This window comes from Vidua chalybeata, chromosome 4, assembly GCF_026979565.1.
Source record: "Vidua chalybeata isolate OUT-0048 chromosome 4, bVidCha1 merged haplotype, whole genome shotgun sequence".
In the NCBI taxonomy this organism is placed as follows: Eukaryota; Metazoa; Chordata; class Aves; order Passeriformes; family Viduidae; genus Vidua; species Vidua chalybeata.
The window spans coordinates 48,921,390-48,943,092 of record NC_071533.1 but is presented as its reverse complement, the minus strand read 5'-3'; the positions used below and the strand labels follow the sequence as shown (position 1 = coordinate 48,943,092).

General features: G+C 36.4%; 1 protein-coding gene across 6 annotated transcripts in view; it reads right to left on the bottom strand.

The window, feature by feature from the left end:
- Positions 1 to 21,703, bottom strand: part of ATP8A1 (ATPase phospholipid transporting 8A1) — a 103,964-nt gene that overhangs the window by 78,438 nt on the left and 3,823 nt on the right. For 2 of the 6 annotated variants that reach the window (XM_053940202.1, XM_053940203.1), the window contains exons 2-9: positions 17,270 to 17,384; positions 15,967 to 16,066; positions 13,404 to 13,502; positions 10,475 to 10,520; positions 6,717 to 6,757; positions 5,750 to 5,823; positions 1,651 to 1,720; positions 931 to 1,058 (exon numbers count right to left, since the gene is read on the bottom strand). In XM_053940202.1, the coding sequence (XP_053796177.1) occupies positions 931 to 1,058; positions 1,651 to 1,720; positions 5,750 to 5,823; positions 6,717 to 6,757; positions 10,475 to 10,520; positions 13,404 to 13,502; positions 15,967 to 16,066; positions 17,270 to 17,384 (673 nt within the window). Of the gene's footprint in view, positions 1 to 930; positions 1,059 to 1,650; positions 1,721 to 3,116; positions 3,191 to 5,749; positions 5,824 to 6,716; positions 6,758 to 10,474; positions 10,521 to 13,403; positions 13,503 to 15,966; positions 16,067 to 17,269; positions 17,385 to 21,703 lie in introns of those variants that run through there. The other 4 variants (XM_053940201.1, XM_053940204.1, XM_053940205.1 and 1 more) reach the window with 4 other exon arrangements.

Genomic DNA, 21,703 nt, shown 5'->3' with positions numbered 1-21,703 from the left:
TAATGTGTGGATCTGCTATAACTATTACCTTCAGAGAAGAATTACAGGTAAATGTTTTTCTCTTCTTTATGACAAGTACAGTGGAATTATAATAGCTCCACACTCTTGAGACTGAAAAATCCTGGAATGCATCTGTAAGAAATCAGTAAATAAAAAATGGAATATTAAGGGAAAAAAAAAAAGAGGTATTTAGTTAGTACTATATGTATCAGTCTAAAACCACAAACATGAACAATACTGGATATGGAGAAATAAATGCCTACCAAATAAATAAGAAATACTGTAAATCTTTGGGAATGAAGGATCCAGCAATTTTGGATCTAGCAATAAATCTTCTGTGAATCCACAGACGACCCTGACTATCAGTATTTGGTAAGCATTTCAGTATTTTAAGAATTTTTTGAGCAGTTTTACAAGCATGCAACTTTTACAAGTTGTAAGTGCACATTTTCTATTTTTAAAGCAACCTGCTTTCAGTAAACTAAGGTATTAAACATTTTTCAGCTACCAAATTAGAAGAATTTGAGGTATACAGCAATGGACTCTGTTCCACTTCACACTCAGGCAAAGAGAAAACAATAATTAAAAAAAAAAAAAAAAAAAGCATTATTTCTATTCAGCTTCTGTAACAAATGACATGCCTAAGAAGTGAGTTACTAGGTACATATTCCAGAACTGTCAGAATTTGATTAGCAGTCTCTCCTATTATCAATACCTAACGCTTTCTGAAGGACAACTAATAAAACAACTCAAGTTGTAGACATTAGAAGTAAGGTTTTATGCTTCTAGGTTTTCAAAAGAGTAAAGTCTAGCAGAGAATACATAAAAAAAGATTTATTGTTCATATTTTTACTTCAGTAGTTTAAGAACACGTAGCTGTCTACTGTATAGACTGAACATCCCAAGGTCTTCTTCCTTGTATTCACGTACCCATGGCCATCCAGCCTGATGTTTCCAACGAAGTCATAGAGATGTCGGTTTGGGCTCTCACACTCAATTCTGCCAGAGAGTTGCATCAAGCTTTCTGTGTCCTTGATGTCTGATGTTAGTGGCAAACCCTGTAAACAAAATTCATTTGTCATGACATTAAAAAACACTATTCAATAAGAAATCTACATGTTATAAACCTAATAGCAAGACCAGGAAACAGTTATCCCTATGGGAGCAAAATGGACCAGCTACACTTTACTGTCACAATTGGGTGCTACAGTGAAAAATTCACCTTGGCATCTGAAAATGACCAAGACAGGGTCATAATCTATCACAGAGCTCAGCAAGAATGTGCCTGCACACTGACAGCGCACTCAGACACTATCTGCAATTCCCTACCTGTCCCTGAAGGGCAATACTGGCCCCATCAGCTGCTTGCTGCAGGGCTTCTGCCCCATCATCTGTTCTCTAGAAACAAAGCCAATATCCAAACCATTTATGTTTCTACCTATTCTCCCAAAGAAAAACCTTAAAACAAAGCACAAAGAATGACTTAGGAGTAACTACTCATTCCTCCACTTTTACGATGCCAATAATCCATAGCTTTTTATTCAAATCACTAAATTTTCAGTCTTCTAGAATATCCATTAATGTAAGAGAATGTTTTTTAAGTATCAATAAAAATAATATTAGAAATGTTCCCAGAAATGAAATTCCTACCTGTCGAATTTTTAAGTTTGTCTCACCATCTAAGTTAGATGTTTCAATGTAGCACATGGCTTGTGGTTCACTATTAAGAGAAAAAAAATCCTGAATTCAAAATTATAATGGCAACATCCATAAACTTCCTGTAATCTTGTAATACTCTTTTATGCAAAGAGGTTTGTCTTATCAAATCTTCAAAACCAGAATAATTTACAGCCAAGTCTATAAAAACTAACAGTAGTTTACATTTTCAGAGAAGTTTGCCAAAGCTTATTTTCTTAAATGAAACATTGACAAAAGCACTTTACACAGCAGAAGTGTTCTATCTTTACACATTTTCTGAGTGTGAGGACAGAACATTTACTATTTAAATCTAAGACAGAAAGAATTTTTTATTCTGAATAATCAAATAAGTCATAAAAACCCCTTAACACTGAAAAGAATTAAGGTTTACTCTCTACACCACTTTAATGCTTCCAGTGTTTTCCTTCCTTCTAGCATGAAATTTGAACATCAATTATTTTTAAAATTTCCTTTATTAATGCAAAAGTGGCTACAGGTAAGTGATTTAATTTTAGATTATTTGCAGGATAATGTTAAGTAGGTTATTTTAACAACATTCTGTAAAGTACAAGCATTAAAGTGTGAAAAATTATAATAAGGTACATTCAGGCTACTGTTTTATTCTTGGCAAACTTCTCTAAAAATATAAATAACTTTTATTTAGCCTGCTTGGATGGAACCACCTGTGTAAGACAATTTTCACAATTCTAACATCTTTATTAGTTAACAATAAAAACCAAACAATATTTTTGTCAAGCATTTTTAAAACAAACTAAGGCAGCAAAGACATTTCAAGTGAGACACATGCTTAATTGCAAGAACTGTAGCAGATTACAGTGACCTCCAAACTAAGTTAAAGTTAGATCAAGGCAGGCCCATTGATTGGTTAGGGAAAAAACCAAGTGTGGTAAGAGTGCAGACAATAGCATAAAGCTGACATGTCTAAGAAACATGCATTTTGTCACAATACACAGGAACAACGCTGCTTTTGCCACCACATGCAGCAGAGATTGTGCAACATCCAAGTTTGTGCAGAGGGTCCTCTACCACTCCTACCAATGTTAAACTATATTCTTTGCTGAAAATAGCAAGCTGGTAGAAACATGTCTATTCCTCTTAAATATATATTCAACCTGGTGTTTAACTGTGTTTATTCAGTGACAACTTGTTCGATAAATTTTCATGGGGGTAGTGTAAAAACCAAGAGGACTGAAACAATTTTAACTTCTTGAAGTGTTATTGTGTATTTTCACTTTAATGATCTGTGATAAAAGAACCCTTTCTAATTTTATAAATATGTAGCTTTTGTTGGGAGAAAGGTGAATAGCAAAGCAAAGATTATCAACATGGCAGTGTTATTCATATTTGGTATATGAGGACCCACATACACGTATCCTGTGCAACTACTTTATTCTAACCTTGATGACAGACTGATGAGATCAGCTGGGAGATGTTCCCCATTGGTCACTTTCACTACTTCCCCTACTGCCACCTACACATCCCAGTTTGAAATGATTAGAACAGAAAAATAAGTGACAGGGAAAAAAAAAACAACAACAAAACAAAACAAATGAACAAAGACAAAAAGACAGAGTTTGAAATTATTATTCAAACAATACATGTTAATTAAAATGTCTGATGACAATTTTTTCAAAATCTATTTTATTCAGGTCAGAAAGTAAAGAGCTAGAACACTTTCATTGTTACTCAAGCGATTTATTTTACTGTAAGGCACAAACTTTAAGCTGCAGAACACACTGACACTGTACATAAACATAAAAAAGTGTTATGATTATTTCTCAACTGACCAAGTTTCCAGCCACTCCATACATCTATTAAAAAATAAAAGCCACAACAACCAATTTTCCAGCAGCTTTTGTGAAGAGCCAGGTACAAGTACCTTTTCTAGGTAGACATGCTGAAAATGATTTTGTATTTTTTTCCTGTTTGGCAAATTTTAGTGTACACTGAACTAGCAAGAACCATACAGAATTAAATCTCAGAGGTTTGTGTCCTTCACTGTAAGCAATTATAGTTTCCTAAAATAATTAAGATCCTCTTGTTCTCCAGAAACTGCTATTGCTGGTAAAAATATCCAGTATCATTAGTTTGAATTAAAACCAGGCCCACAGACTTGCATTGCTTTTGGAACCTAAAATGTAGCTAGGCATCAATAAAGGCCTGAAAGCAAAACTGATGAGAGTCTTCCAGAAGAAACATGGCCACATGGAGATGAGAGATGGAGGAGAGCAAATGCCAGTATGCAGGCAGAATTAGAGGTCATGTAGTACAGGGTTCTCTCCTGGAAGCAAGGCTGAAACAGGATCCTAGTAATATTACTAGGGAAAACATTTTAGCTGGAAGAAATGCCTGAACTGGGCCTAGAAAAGCAATTGTGATTCAAAGAGTCCCCATTGCAAACTAGATCCTAGAAGAAAAGCTGACAGGAAAATTCCATGTGAGTAATGATCATAGTTGGACACACATAGTTGGACACACATAGTGTGTTCTAATAAAGGCACTAAAGAGGGGTAAAACAAAGTGGAAACAGTCCTGACCAAGTCCAGTAGCAGCTAACTATTATTTCACTGTCAACTTGTGATACAAGATTCCTTTGGGGGTACAAGGATTGCAAAGTAAGCTTTTCAGGCAGTTGGTATTTCCTGTGTGTAAACCACAACTGTGATGCAAGTGTCCTCCAAATTTGAAAGGGCAAAAGTGTGAAGACATCTAGGAGTAAATTCAAATTGAGGGGATTACTCAGGAATATTATGAAGAAGCTGGTCTGAGAGGATGTAATCTCTTCCATCTGCAAGACACTATGGTTAGCATGACAGAAGCTATTATCAGGCCAACAGAAAAAGTGTTCTTACTGCATGGTGTATTGCCTGCAAAGTTCTTGGCGGAGAAGGAAAGATCTTGGTGGAGAATTTGTAAATGCTTCTCCAAGTACAGAAGTAAAAGGTTTACAGAGGAAACTCAATACAAGCTAAGTTTCGAATAACATTTGCACTGAAGACAGACTGTGGGGGAAATTTACAGTATTTTCTGGGAACTACTTACACATGATAATAATTTATTATAAGTGTTTTAGAAACAGCTGCACTTAATTTTGAGATAAAATGGAAGACAGAGAAACAATGTACTAGTCTATATCACAGTCTGTCAACAGAAATGCATAGGATCCTAACTTTATTAATTGTAATCATGAGTAGATTAATTAACTTCAGTGGGGTCATAGAGGGTTTATACCTAAATAATAGTCATGTACATAACACTTCTGCTTGTGCCAGAAAAAAAAATTACAATACATTCACATTTAGGTAATATCCATTAAAAAGGATTCTTAGAATCTGTTGTCTGTTGACCTGATCAAATAGATGTTGAAAAACATGCATCTCCCACTTAAGATGTGGATTTCTTAAATAAAACTGTCCAAGGAAATGATGATAAACAATCTCTGATTGTCCATGTAGAAAGGGTCACAGCATTACATGCTAAAAATTAAGTCTTGCCTCCAACTGATGAAATTATTCATAATATATGTAGTAGATAATAAAGTGAGTGTTCAGACAGTATTAATTTGATGATTCACATCTCATGTTCACTTTTTTCCCTGATTCAATTATGAAACTGGAGACTATAATTTAGAAACCATTTCTGTTCCCTGTAATATATCAATTTTGATATACTTATGGGATGAAATTTGTTGGGTACACATCAAAAAGTCAACATGGCTAAATATGGCAGTTGAGGTCCAATTTTTAGACAGGGAACCAGCCTTTTTTGTATTGTATTCAACAACAAAATTAACATACTACATTCTTCTTAGGGATAAATTGAATGCCAGTGTAATTTCAAAACTGCAATTGTCACAATTTAAAAAAAACCATTGATTTAAATGATGAATGACCAAATGAACACAAGCGTACACTTCAAAACAGCAGCACTTTTGTTTATTCTTTATTTCCTTGGAGCAATCACAATAAATAAATAAATGCAGGGTAGAGAAACCAGCCTCTACACTATAAGTATCAGTGGGCATCTCTACCTTGATGAGAGCAGTACAGTGTCAGCAGGTATATACTCTTTGCCTTTTATTATAACTATATCTCCAACATCTACCTGAAAGAAAACTGGGAATTGGTTAATGGTCTCAAACAAAATGTATTATACTCTTGTTTTAAGCACAGTAAATATTTACCTGCTGAATTTCCTAGCAAGACTGGTAGAAACTCACACACTTAGAGAAGTTAGATTGTACAACTAGAGTTCTGTCAAAAATTATTGGAATTCTTTGGAAATCTAATCTTTAATAAGCCTAATTAGCCAAATAAGCCTAATCTTTAATAGCCTTCCCTATGCAGTTTTTTAATTTGGCTGGTTTTGTAAAATACTTTACTGAAAGACTGAAGCTGAGTTAAAGAAGAAATTAATCTCACCTAAGACGACAGTTTTATTGCATCACACTTTATTCTTGCTTCTTCAAAGGTATAAGCCAATTTCATCTGAACCTTGCCTCCAAATTACACTGGGTCAAATTTTCTTCAAGTTTTCAGGTATGGCAACCATTAAAACTAAGTGTCTAGATGATAGTACAAAGTTTATCTTGAAAGATACCTTTAAGAGTCCCTTCCTAACCACTGCATAAACGTCTTTAAAGTTCTCATGATTTAAGCCAATGAAGTTCAACAAATACAGGAAATAACTAGTTTCCATAAAGAAGTTTCTGCCTTGGAAAACCCCATTATACTAAGGAAGTGAGTAATTTTGCCACAGCCATCATATAATTCAGCTTATTTCCACTGAACTTGACCAGTTTGAACTCATGCCATGAAAACTGATTTGACTTCTAAGTATGTTTTGAGAGACAAATATCAACAAAGGAAAAATAAAATACAAGAGATTATACATTTCCCATAATACCAGTTATTCTTCAACATTAATAATTACATGGAGAAATAAAACAAATATTAAATATGCATTATGCTCTAAAAGTGACCAATAAAGACACACACCTTTTCCCAGTGGACAATCTCCCATGCACCATTTCGTAGTACTAAAAAAAAGGAAAAAAATAAAGAATTTTTCACTTGTAACTGCAGTACACAGGTATGTGCTAGATTCCTTATGAAAAGCCCTATAGACATATCTAATCTACATAATATTTTAGAGCATACCTTGTTTCTATGAATTCAGATCAAGCATTTCAAATATATGGCACATATTCTTTATAACAGTTTTTGTGCCATTGAATCTTATTACAAAGTCAATGAGAACATTCTACAGGGCTTGAGAATCAAATAAATCTGATATAGATTTTATGATAATGTGTTTTCCAAAATAAATCAGTAATTGGAATAAAAAGTTCTGAAGTTAAAAAGTTTTGAAATTATTGGGGGGGGGGGTGAGAGGAATATATTCAATATTCATTAAAAGTGCCAGGAGGCTCACTATAGTTTATCTGTTCTGTTGTTATTGGCATATCAGAGAACTTAAGGATCACTACTGCCACCTCCTCCACACATATCTTGAAAATATCCCATGCTATTTAGAGTAGAATTTATTAATTTTTCCCTGGTAGTAACAATTAATATTGTAACCACATTCCACTATTCTATATTTAGAAGTGTTATATTTATCTAGCTTTAAGTGTTACTATTATGATACAAAAACCATGCCTTGTTGCCAGTTAATTGCTAAGATTGTTATTTTCAGAGAATAATAAAGGTAATGGTTTTTTAGTCCCAGTTGCTGAGATGGATGTGCAAAAAAAAAAAAGAAATGTTGCTACGTATCAATATTCAGATAATTTTATGAGATTGTTCCCTTTCACTGTGTTTTCCAGCTTTCAAACCATCGGGAAGCTTCAGTTCCCAATCAGGACCACATTCTTACACAAGAGCATGCTGACTTCAAGAAAGTGGATCAAAAATCTGGGACTACACATGGCCTTTACATTTAAATTTTCTTGGAGATTTTGTCCAGGCTGACTCCTTTTCTTGTTTATCTCAATGATATCTGCAGTCATTACTTAACCTGCTTAGTAAGTCTTCCCCTTCTTTCCCCCAAATGTATTAGTGTTGATATGCTCAGGGCAAAGGTAGATGGGGCAATCTCCCTTTCTGACAGTAAGCAATATATTTTAATGACTGCCTCACCAACCAGCTGATCATTATACAAAATCTATTTTGACAAACCATTTCCCTCCACTGGCAAAATTACAGATTCAGTGTGATGACTGGTTGTAACACTGTCCTAAGGAATCCAAGACATTTGATAATTGCGCTGCCAACTACCTATTTCCATCCCCTTGTGTCAGCAATACAGCTTCTAATACAGCAATACTGATGGGGCCATGGCACCTATCAGATGAAAGAACGGACATGAATTAAAAGTATACCTTGCAGCAGTCCAGACAACTACGTTTCACAAATAGTTGCACTATAATAACTGCCACTGGAGTTCTGTAGCTCTGAATATAAGTATGTCACCAGATGTGGCCAGGGGCTTTGTAAGAAGGGGATTCTGGTTGCAGAGGGAAGGTCCTGCCTGTCCTGCTGTCACCCCATGTCAAGGTGTGTGCCCTCACTGCTTTATGCATGCTGCCCCCAGGGTTTGCTGGGCCCTTTGATGAACCCTTTAATCCACTCCATGGAAGGACACTATCATTTTTTCTTTCTGGATTTCCTTCTTGCTGGTTTAACTGGTTAAAATCAGCACAAAACCAGATGAGTCAGACTCATGAAGACATGCTGAGCCACCTGAAATCTCAAGCGTACTTTAGCCCTAGCTTGATCTAGTAAGTTTTTAAGGACAATTAACACACACTAACATTCAGTTAAATCCATTTTCTTATGAGATCAAAAAAAAAGAAGCGGTGTTGTTATGCACCTTTTATATAATGGTTAGAGATCTTGCACCATGAAGCCTCCTGCAGCCTGATTTTCTCATTTGTATCTCCCACTTTTCAGCTGTCTCTAACAACTAATTTTCAAAAGCATTTTCCATCTGCTCTACAGACGGCTACTTCACCATACTACAGAAAAGCAGATTTCATCCTGTCAGAATGTCTGATGGTGTCCTGCTGTATCATACATGTATGCAGCCTGACACAACAAAAATCATCCCCAGTGCAGCCTAATATATCCAAATCCTTTACAAAAGGTTTTTTGATAGTAAACTTTCAGAAAGTTAATTACTTAAGGCTAACTGAGATACAGATCATCATTAAGTAACAGAAAGTTGAATGGGGACCCATATACAGAATCTACACATGCACATGTCATTTCACTACAATTTTGCTTGTTTAAAAGGCAGCCAAAGGTGGAGTAGCATTTACAACATATAGTGCACATCACTGCTTTTCAGGGTCACAGAACTGCTGAATACGTAAAACAAAGTAAGAGAGTACCACACTGATTAACTTTTTAATTATTGCTTTGACAACAGATTGTACTTGACAATATATTTAAAAATTGATTTGTCAGGATGCTAGGATCAATGCTGCACATTATGTGAATCCTGCATTAGCTTAAGAAATGTATTTCTCAGTGTGAACAGTATTTCATTTATCCTCATCGCACATTTAACTTCCAAGATACTCTTCTCCATGCATGGAACATTCAGGAATCTTAGAACAGTTACCAAAGACCTTGATGAGAGGTAACCAAGAAGAGTCAGAAAAGAGAGTAAAACAAACCTTTTATTAAAATTTTGTACACTCTGGATGAAAAGGAAAATTGGAAAGGTATTTTAAGATTTCACTGCCACCAAAACTGTTGCTTGAAATCTCAAAAGCTATGAGTGGTTGATGAAAGAATTTTGGATGTTGATATTAAGTTTTCCTTTGTTTTTTATGTATTGCTAAGAGGTAATCTGTTTCTCCAGGCCTGTCCTCTGGAGATTTCTATTTCTGTGATTTCAGTCAATAATTTTGTTTCCCCATCCTAATCTCTCTATACCTGCTACTGAGCTCAGTAGTTTCTACATGCTCAATAGTTTCCTAAGCCCCCATAAATTTTACAGTAAAGGTTTACATACAGTTTAGGCAGGCTTTAAAATTTATGTTTCCAGTATTTAGCAGTGCTACACAACTGTTTATCTTTAGGTGATAACCACATTTCTCCCTAAAAAAATTAATGGTTATTTTTATTATCCTACATCCTACCTGACAAGCCTGTTTAGGATCTACTAGTATCTCTCTCACTTTCCCAGTTTCATACCACTTTTCTTTATCAAAATCTATTAGAAAAACACATGCCAATATTTTGGGTTAGGGTACACTGACTAAGTATCTCATAGTTTTTAATCAAACTGTTACATAGATTTAATAAAAAAGCCCCAACAAATCAAACCCAAAGTAACTCCATTAGTCTTTATCCACAGTTTTGAAGCAGCATAGAAAGATAGTTCTATTTTTTTTTTTGATGGTTCCTTCCTGTTGCTGGCTGAAAAAAAAATATATTTGTACTCAGAAATGCAGACTTTTAATTATAATGTAGGTCCATTAAATATACAGATGATTACGATCTTCTAACAGTGACAGTATGACCTGTGCTAAATGAGTAAATGCTCAAGTTTCTTAGGAACCTCACAGCCTTAATCTAGAACGCATTCTATTTTGTGGGGCTAACATCACTGCCAATTATTAGTTCAACTGTTTACATTAGAAATTTTGAAATAATCTGCACATGCAATTTCCCACTCAGTTATGTCAGTAGTTCAAGTTGTCAAATTCAACCCCCCCCCAAAAAAGGTTAAAAAAATTTCCTACCTTGAGTTTGTTTCTTGTTCACTGCATTATCAGCTTTATGTCTTTTCTAAATTAAAAATGCAGAGTGGTTAAAGACTTTTGTTGATAAGATAAAGGTTTCATACTTCTAATAAAAACCCCATCTATTAGCCCCTCCTACTCATCTATTCAATAAACCATATGAGTATTTAAACAGGACTATTAATTACTTGCATACTTATGAACACCAGGAAAGTCACATCCAGTTCCAGGCTAATTACACTGTACTAAAATATCCTTTCATGTGGGCTATCTCTATCTGAAGTCAGGCAATGACTGTGTAAATATAATGACTCCACTTCTACAAAGCTGCCTGCAGACTTCAACAATAGTAACAGACAAACAAACAAAAACTCAACAGCAAACAGCACACCCCCCAAACAGGCAATGATGCCCCTCAGTTTTAATATAGCTGTGAGACATCTTTTGACAGCAATCTTTTGATACAGCTATTAACAGCCAGCATTTTCAAGGTATGACCAAACTCAGATAAAAAAAGCTTAGGAGAGTACTAGTTTAAACACACTATTTAGGATTCATGAACTCAGTTTTTCTTGAGCAGGAACATGTTTCAAAAAATTAATTTAAATAGGTACACTTTTTAAACAAATGTTCAGAATTCATGCCTTTGTGATACAAACAAAATCAGAAGCAATCTTGTAAAATGAAAGAAAAGTAAGTCAAGATACTCGAGTGATTTATTGACAATAAAATGTAGATTTGACTCTGAGCTAGAGGTTCTTAAAAGGCTACCTTTTAACTTTGCAAAATTGAAATATTATTTTTTACTAGATTTTCATAGATTACCAGCAGATTCTCCTTTCAAAAAGATGACTGACTGTACAGATAAATAACCTTTGATCAAAGGGAAATCATAACTTGACCATAGCAGATGTCTATTTGCCCAGAGGGTGAATCTCCTCCATTTTGAAAAGTGTTTTGAAAAGTGATTAATATCCAGTGTTTCTGAGGTATGATAGGTGAAAATCATTGGAAACAGTTGACAATCTAACACTGCATGTCACAAATCTTGCTAAAACCTTTGAAGCATATATGGAAAACACATGCTGTTCATGAATATTATCTTCTGCTAATGTCTTTCTCTTCTTGGTATTTCATTCCAGAAAGAGAAACATTTGGTTCTTGAGCTAGGAAGTATTATTTTGACATGTGTATTTTTTATTATCAGTATACAAGGTTCCTATTCAAAAGCTTTAATATTAAATGAAGATTACCATTCATGGAGATTCTAGATATTTCACTGTGTAAAAAAACTGAGACATAATGAAAATTAATGGTTAAGGAAAAACATTTTGAATATTTTACTATGCAGAAAGTGGTCAGCTTTCTCAGCAAAAAAATGGTACAGCTGTCTTGGTTTTAGGTATCTCTGTAACATTTGGTAATGAGAACTTTATTTAGCTGGTATATGCAAAACCCACTCTACCTGATTCCTGTCTTTCTCCCCTGCCACACCAAACCGTACACATCAAGTTGCAAAGAGCAAATGGTAGAAACAAATAACAAAAGAAAAGTGACTGGATGAGATAATTTTAAAAAGGACACTTTGTACAGTAGCAGCAGCCTCAGTTTTATATTTGCCTAGACACTGACAGATGGTGTAAGTCTGTAAGCATTAACAGCAGAATGGTTAAAAATATCTAAAAGAACATGAATTGCTTTTATGGCTTTTTTATTTTTTAAAGGGATTTTGTTTATGTAAAGAGAAAGCAACAAAGGCATTTAAGGAGAAGCTGACTGTAAGGCAGCAAAAACTAGAAATGCCAAATAGAAGAAAAATATTTAATGTAAACCTCATTGTGTCTTGCAGGACCACTTAACTCGGTGATCCAGGAGCTTCATACAACCTAGGGAGCCTACCATCCATTCACAGAGGTAACTGAGGAGAAAACTGATCAATGAAGGCAGCATGTGACCAACCACTCTCCATTCCAAACCTCCTTTGCAGCTCAACACTCTTCCTCTTGGTCATTTTTCTGCACATACATTGTAATTCTGCTCAAACACAATAAATCTGGTCTTCCCAGGGAGCTTACTGTTTGTGTGCAAGGAAAGACTACACTACCTGCAACCCTTTCCAAAACTCAAAGGGAAAAGCCCACAAACAGGAACACTACTCCTCTAGTGTACAAGACACTCTGCTGTATCATGACATATCTAATGTCTTGTCCTTCTCATAACATACCTGCAGAACTAAAATAAAACTAAAGCAGATAAATTCTTAGCATCTGGAGTGATTTGGTAAATAATTAAGATTACTTTAACTCCTTAGATACAAAAGACATCAATTAAAAGACTCAATTATTTTAAGCAAGTTAGAGAGACAGGTTTCTATTGTATGCTTTTAGTGAAGAGAAGGAAAGAAGGTACTCAGAAAACCCCAACATCTTTTGTATGAAGTGAAACAGGGACTGAAATTCCTGTCTCTCAAAATAAAATAAATCAGAATGGACACTTCTGTGTTTACAATGTCCCACCTCTTTTGAAGTTTTCTTGAAATGCAAGAAGAAAGCAAAACAACCACTACCACAAACAGTTACTGGAAAGAGTCTAGGAAAGCCTGGCATAGGTGCCTAACGAGGACCAATTGTATGTCGGTTCCTGGCCATCAGGAGTCAGCAGATCACACTTGGCACCAAGAAAATGCTAGCATTTAGGAAATGCTAGCAGTTAATTGCATTGGACTGGAGGAACAGGAAAAAAACTGAAAAGGACTATTCCTCATCTGTTTAAAAAAACATGAAAAGTCACAATGGTGAAACAAAGGATTTTATGTATGGGACATTAGAAATAAAGAGGTGCATCAAATACTTGGACCTGGAAACATTTTGTAATATTCTAAATGAACAATATGATAGCTATTTACAAAATATTGCTATTAAATACTTACAATATCCTCTATTATCTCCTTCACTGCAGCTACAGCTAAAATAAATAAGAGAGGAACCAACGTTGTGTAGCGACCTGTTGGTGATACATCTGGTATTTGCTATTAAAAAAAAGAGAAAAAAATATTTTGCATTGTTGGTTGAAAACATTTTTAATACAAGACACAGTACTTTCTGTACAAATAAAGACACGAGTTCACTTTTTAGTTAATTATTTTAGTCAATTTAGTTAACTATTTATTTAATTATTTCCAAGAGAGCTTTATATCTTAAATTCAGAAGCAGCTGATACAATAAAAGAACATTTGCATTTTAAGCAGTATAGTGTTCAATGGTACTATTTCCAGAGGTTTTAGTATTTGCAAAATATTCACCTTCCTTTTCTGTGTTTCAAATTAAATTAAAATACATATTTATAAAATATCACTAAGCTTTCCAATTTAGATTTTTGTTAGAGTAAACACTAGTCCAAGGTATTTTTGCTTCTTTACAGTCCTAATCTCTTAAGAGATATTTTTAATCATACTAGATATTAAATGATAAATTTCAAATAGCTGCCAGACTACTGTAAAAAAACCCCATTTTTGCTAGCCAGGTATGGGCACAGATGATGCAAGCAAACATGTATGTAAATTGTGAGAAAATGCAGCTGCTTATGTGATATACATGGATAGTTATCCATAATTGTCTTTATATTGATTAGAGTACTTAATGGCAAGACTGATACTTGAAAAGATTGCTGCCCTAACAGACTTATGGGTAAAGCAGTGTGATGACAATGAGAACTCTGCAAGAGAAGAGTACACTAACTAGTGGTGCCCCAAAGTGGTTAAAAGAGATCCTCAATTTATCATAAATGTTTTGAAAAACAGCCAGTGTTACTCATGAATTCTACACATTTCTTTTTGCTACCTCCATATTGTGCTTCTCAAAGAAAACAGGATGTTATAATATGCTTCTTGTAAGACCAATATAGATCTATCTTCCAGGTTAGAAGCTAGATGTTTTTCAAGGAATTAAATGGCAATGAGGCCAAAAGCTACTGTTCAGTAAGTGACTATATGTTGGCTATAGAAGAAAGGGATCTATCTCTTCTCCAGCTATTCCCACCTTTTCATTCCTTCCTAATTCCCATTACAACTGCATGTTACTTTGCAGGCAAAATCTGAAAGCAAAAAGGTCACCAGCCTGTACTCCAATCCCACTCTCCTCTATTTCCTTCTCCTGGCAATGTAGGCTCACTGATAGCCTGACACACTAATGGGCTTTAAAGTCCTAACACTCCACTTGCTAACACTTCTGAAACCTTGTATTCTTTGTCTCTACCTTGAGGTGCACAGTGGCATCACAGGGAATACTGCTGGACCACTGGATTAACCTGAGATGCCCAATGGGGTTAGCAAGATGTTTATTTAGAAGCCACAGGCTTTCAGGCAGAAAATCTAATGAAACCCTGAACTTTCCCCCCCCCCTAGAAAACAGTTGTAAGCTACTTATGCAGGTGCAACATAAAAAAACTGCCCCAAGCACTTAAAGTAGAAGCAAAGTCATTGGAGTAAGGACAGAGAAATAAACTTTGACTTTGCAGAAACATTTGAAGTGAGGAAGCAAAGAGTACATATTGTAGTTTATGTGCCATTTTTCAGTAATTTTTGTTTGGTATGTCAATCCCTAACATAATGACATCCTAAAAGACAAATCAACATATTGTAAACAATGCATTTGAAATCAAGCAGAAAACGTTTTTCTATCAAATATGTTTGAAATGCAGAACTAGTCAATGGTAATTACGACTTCACCTGAACACAGTTCAATTTTTCATTTATCATCAACTAATGCATTGAAAGAATAGCATACAAAAACCCCACAATGTTTTCAACCCCAACTATCACAAAACTAAAATACAGATGTACAAAATGTTATGCACTTCTTCAAAAAAGTCTCAGTAAGCTGGGTCAGGGATTCCACTTTACAAACATACCTAATGAAGCTACGGTGGTGATATAAACAGACTATGTGCTTCCTTCCTAACCACTACATTGATTAGCTGGTTTACAGGAAATAGTTGCTGTAGTATTGGACTCCATAACTGGTTTTGTTTGTCCAGGCCCAATTTCAATCTTTAAGAATAAATAATCACTTCCACCCAGCTGCAATTCCTGTCCCTCAAAAGAACTTACAGGAATAAAATTCATATAGTTCAGTATGTTTTTAGACATTACCCTCTAGAAGAAATGCCAACTACAGGTAACAGTTTTCTGTATATGCCAGATATTTTAAAATGGGATTTTCTTCTCACAAGTCTTTTTGACTCAACAGAATTTCAACTATACTTAACCTGTTTTATAGAAAAATCTTTGTGTGCATTTTGTTATCTCCAAGGAGCAAGAAAGCCACAAACCCAAGCATTTTATTAAAGATATGTCTACATGATATAGCTGTTCTGATAGGCCAGCTAGCTTGGAAAGAACAGTACAGCAACCTCAAGTATCTCAGTATCTCTATCTCTAATATAAATGGTGTCTTAACAAGTTTAAAACATTAGAATCTTATTGTTGATCTTACCTGAAGCAATGCAATAAAAAGAAAAAATGCATTAGCAGCTCTTCTGAACTGGGAATAAAGGAACCTTGGCAGGAATGTGATTATGTTGTACTTTGCAGTGCTGAGAGGAAGAGACAAAACCACATGCTATTATTACAGAACAGAAATATCTTCAAATGTATTCCTTCCCTCTCAGTTATACAAGCTTCCAAATGAAACAGCTTACTTTTTGATTCAAAACTGATAAATACTGGATATTAAGTTGCTTTTGCTAGGCTGGAAGAAGAGAATAAAATTTATCTTAACAAAACAATCTCTCCTAAGCCATCCTTAACAAAATGTTTGAGCTCCTATCTCTCTGTCAGCCTTTTACATCTGTTTAAGAACAGACCACCACCATTTAAGGTTCTAAAACAATATATACAAAAACAATCGTGCCAAGAACTTTTAAGCAAAAGACTTGTAAGAGTATTTTAACTTCTATATAAGTCAGTCATATTTACTTTGACCTTGCATAAAACTGTCAATATAAGGGGGAATGAATGTATCCTTCAAAAGCCCTCTACTCCGGAAGCAAAAGACAGAAGGACAAGTTGTATACACCAAGAAATAGCATATAAAGTTTCTCAAGGTCATGGAAAATCCCACCACATTATTCTCAATGTCTACACAAATTATGCACATTATCAAAGGTACCTTCAGAAAACAGACCTACTTGGGACAGAGGTGTCTTTGCCGTTAATTTCCTTTGAATTTTAACAACAGAAGTGAGAATATTATCAGATCTAAACACAGATTACTTATGTATTATGTAATTTAAGTTTAGTGTGTGACTTAAAAATCATCAAAAGCAAACAAAAAACCCAGCATAAACCATCAGCAAAGTCCCTAAAGCCTGAATCTGAAACTGAACACTAGTCTCATAGGCAACCACAGCATCTTTGTAACTGGCTGACTGAAAAAGCCAAGTGTTTCCAAAGCACAAACAATGCTGTGCTCAAGTGCAGTACATCTGCATCAGCATTCAGCTGCCAGGAATAGGTTCAAAGATAAACTGAACTGAAACCTGAAGAACAAATGCATCCTCTAGGGACACATTGATGGCACAGCTGTAAAACAGCTGTATCCTCCCCACTCCATTCTTAAAAAATCAAAGGTCAAGTTTGTAACTGAAACAGCTTACTTGTCTCCTCATTTCACTTCATTCCTCCTTCCAGTGTCTAAGACTCTCATTGGAGGCCAGTAGAAATGACAGAAGTAGAATAAATGAAAGCTTTTCAATTTCGCTATTCAGCATGCAATATTCTAGTGTTTTTGTTAATACCTGACGTGATTATTGCAGAATTTGGTTAGCTGGGGCTGATTGATGAATATAGTTCTCACTTCCTCTTGATCAGCTAGGGAAGTTTTCTCTGAAACATCCTCTGTCTTCTCATAGCCTGTAAAAACACAGCATGATTTTCCATATAAATACATTTACTCACACAAGATTCAAGGAACTTCATGAGACAAAAAGGACATTTATTGTGAATGTGACCTCAATGTATTTGCATTTCTCACAGGTAATGACCCCTGGAAAAACAAAAAAGCCTTTTTTATATATTCAAGATGCTCAGTAAAAACCTACACTCCCCACAGACCATCCTTACCTTGCAAAGATCAATTAGAGTGGCGTAACCTGAGACCTGCCAGCTCCCTCTGCACTCATGACTGCATCTTATTAGATCTCATGGACTTTTGTATTGCCAGTTTGTTTAACTGTTCCCTAAACTGATCATTCTCCACCAATGCCAGTCTTTTTTGTTTCAGACTCTCTAACTGGTATCAAGAACCTGTGGTTCCTGAAAGCTGATCTTATCAGTAGAGACCAAAGGGGAGAAGACACTGTTTACTGCATCCTGTTCTGTCTTTTGTTTCCAGGTTCCCTGAGGCACCACCTTTCCCAGTCATCATCTTCCTGCTGTTAGATCTGAAGGAGAACAAGAATGGCATCTACAAGCCACTCACCAGGTTAAACCCCAGGTAGGCTGTGACTTTGCCACCATCTCTCTCTACTCCTCTAAAGCCACCTGTTGCTGCTTTGATCTCTTGTAGGTTCCCCTTTTTAAATGTGAGCTTTGTCAGGGACTCCTTGCTAATTCATAGAATGGTTTGGTGTGGAAGGAACCTTAAAGATCATGTAGTTCCAATCTTCCTGTCATGGGCAGAAAACCTTCCAGTCAATCAGGTTACTCAGAACACCATCCAGCTTGGTCTTGAACACTTCCAGGGATAGGGAGTCTGCAACCTCTCCAGGCAACTTGTTCAATGCCTTACCGTCCTTAAAGATTTTCTTCCTAATATCTAATCTAAACCTACCCTCCTTCAGCTTAAGGTCATTCCCCCTTGTCCTATCAATAAATGTCCTTGTTAAAAGTTCTTCTATGGCCTTCTTGCAGGCCTCCTTTAGACACTGGAATGCTGCTAGGAGGTCTCCTCTGAGCCTTCACTTCTTCAGGCTGAACTCTCTCAGCCTGTCTTCGTACACATGTTCCAGCCCTGTGATTAACTTAGTGGCCTTGCTTCAATAGGTCCATGTCTTTCTTATGCTGGGGGCCCCAGAACCGGATTCAGTACTCTAGGTGGGGTCTCACAAGAGCAGAGAAGATGGGCAGAAGCTCCCATCTGCCCATCAAGGTGCTGACACCTGGACTTGCTGGTCACACCTCGTTTGAGGCAGCCCAGGATATGGTTGGCCATGAGGGCTCCAAATGCATGTTGTCAAATCCTGTGGAGCCTCTCATCCATCAACACTCCCAAGTACTTCTACTCAGGGCTGCTGTCAGTCCATTCTCCACACAACCTGTATTTGTGCTTGGGATTGCCCTGACCCAGGTGCAGGACCTTGCACTTGGCCTCGTTGAACTTCATGAGGTTCACACAGGCCACCTGTAAAGACTGTCAAGGTGCCTCTGGGTGATCCCTTCCCTCCAGCTGTCAACTGCATCACACAGCTTGGCATTGTTAGCAGACTTGCTGAGGGGTCACTCAATATCACTGTCCAAATCACTGACAAAATGTGGAAAAAAGCCAGCTCCCATACCCATACTGACTGCTAAGGAATGTCAGCTGTCACTGCTTTCCACTGAGCTGTTAACTGCAATTCTTGGAATGCAACCATTCAGCCATTTCTTTATCTACTGGGTGGTCCATCCATCAAATCCATGTGTCTCTAGAGACAAGGATATTGTGTGGGACAGTGGCAAATGCCTTGCTTCATCCAGTCCTTCTGCCACCTTGGCTTGATTTTGTGCTCATTGTGATAGATCAATCTTGAGCTGGAAGGATGTGATCACTGGAAGCCAAGGCCATTAAGCTGGTTAATCTTAATTGGTTGATCTCATTGGTTAATGAGATTCCTTCACTTGGTCCAGATTTTCTTTGTGACAGTAGCCAGATTATTCCCAGAGAAGTGGCGTCAGTATATTCTTCATTCTGTGTGTGCTTAACTTGAAATAGTTTTATTAAACTCACTGACATCCCAGCACCTGCCTCCACTAGCCAGTGAAAGTTGAGCTTTCTGTATATTCTTCTATGGTCTATGAGGAATCTTGTGCCAGCCTGCATCCCAATGTTCATCTGTAAAAAGGGACACCAATGTATTCTTCTCTCTCAAGGCTTTTCAATAATGTTTTGTCAACCAGTCAGCCACTACATTGCTGACAACAGGCCTAACCAGTCTTCAGGCTGGAGCTTGTAAAGTACCAACAGGTATAGCATAAATCAATCACCATAAAGTTTTAACATGCTACCATTAATGTGTGTATATAGTTGCTTGTTAAATATACACTATATAAACAATATATTCTGTATGAGAATAAGACACTGAAAACTCCTATGTTATAATGCAACTGAATACAACAGAATGTATAGCATGCCAAGGATAATTAGAGCTGTACATGAAAACTCAACACTTATTTCTAGCACGTTCTGTAAATGCTTGCAAACATATTAGGCAAAACCCAAGTCATTATCCAGTCCACTGGCCCAGTATATACTGGCCTCTTACCTATTAAAAAAACCTTTCGGACACTACTTTGCAAGGTCAAGTCTCCACACATTGAGAAAAGGCTCAGGAGAAACTTTTTAATTTCATCCCATTTCCCATTCATAATTCACAGACTCTATTATTATACAGGAAATCCCCACTACTACATTCACCCTCTGCAATTTCTCTATTTCTTTCTTCACCCGATGAAAGGCACATGCATTCAAACATCAGTATTTATCTCAAGAAGTCTCTTCAAAGGACAGCCAGCCTAACAGACTTAACAGGTGCCAATCAAATACTCAAGGAACCATACAGGCTCATTTGGCAGCCTAACCCAGAAAAAAAAAATCTTCAATAACAACAAATTGCAAATAAATAAATAACCAATGAAACAAACAAACACAGCCCCCAAACAAATGAGAGTGTCTTTCAACAAGAGCACCCACTGAAGACCATATTTTGATTCCAATAATAAATTTGGAAGCAGCATCTCTCTTCAAACACTCAGTATTTGCAGGGACTCCTCCTAAACCAGTCTTGATTAAAAAGTTTCTGTATTAGTAAAACAACAACAGTAAATTCCATACCCGTAATTTTTCCTTTAGGTAGGGTAGTTTAAGACTTTCAGCTTTCATTCCTTAAAACAGTCTCATTTTCATTACAAGATTGTACTGTTACATACATATGTACTACAATATAGAAATAAAGGGGAGGAAAGAAAACCCTCAACCAAATTGCTAAAAGGATTTTAATACACTCTTCTTCATCATTAAAAACTTCTTTTTTATTTGCTAAGTAGAGCTTTTGAAACCTCTGAAAGCTGATGCTGTAGAACCTCTTATACAACTAAGTGCTGTGGTTTAACCTGGCAGGCAGCTAAACACCACATAGTCACTCACTTGCCTATCCCAAGCATGGGGGCAGAGAATCAGAAAAAAGGTAAAACTCATGGGCTGAGATAAAAACTGCTTAATAGGATGGAAAAAGAAGGGAAAATAATTATAAAAGAATAAACAGTAATGCACAATTGCTCACCAACCACTAACCAATGTCCCTCCAGTTGCTGAGCAGCAGGCTGCCAGACCCCTGCCAAGTCTCCCTGGTTTTGCTGTTCAGCATAATACCAAAAGGTCTGGGATACCCCTTTGATCAGCTGGGAGGCAGCTGCCCTGGCTGTGTCCCCTCCTTAACCTTTAGAACTCCCAGCCTCCTCCCTAGCAGGGCAGTATGAGATGCTGACAAGTCCTTGATTTAGTGTAAGTGCTGCTCAGAAACAACTGAAACATTAGTGTGTTATCAACATTATTCTCACACTAAATCCAAAGCACAGCATTGTATCTGCTTCTAGGAAGAAAACTAGGTCCATCCCAGTCAAAGCCAGAATAGTCTGTTTGCTAGCTCATATTTCTGAAGCATGTGGGATAGTTCGAAGATGGAATCACTATGAAGAAGAAAGTGTCTTCAGAATTATTTGTTGCAAAGCCATGACAGACCTTCAGTGACAGAATAGGCATTGGGAACCTGACCCATCAGTCTGTTCTTCTGAGGAGTCAGAGCACAGAAGGGAATTTAAATGACCTGCTTAAACCTGTTGGTACCACTGAGATGGCCAAGCCTGTCTAGAACTAAACCAAGTTTTCTCCCTGTTGTGAAATAAAGCCCAGTCAAAAGTGACTATAATGATCTCTGTTGCTTTTCGTTCTTTTCTTCTCTCTCCGACTTCCTTGT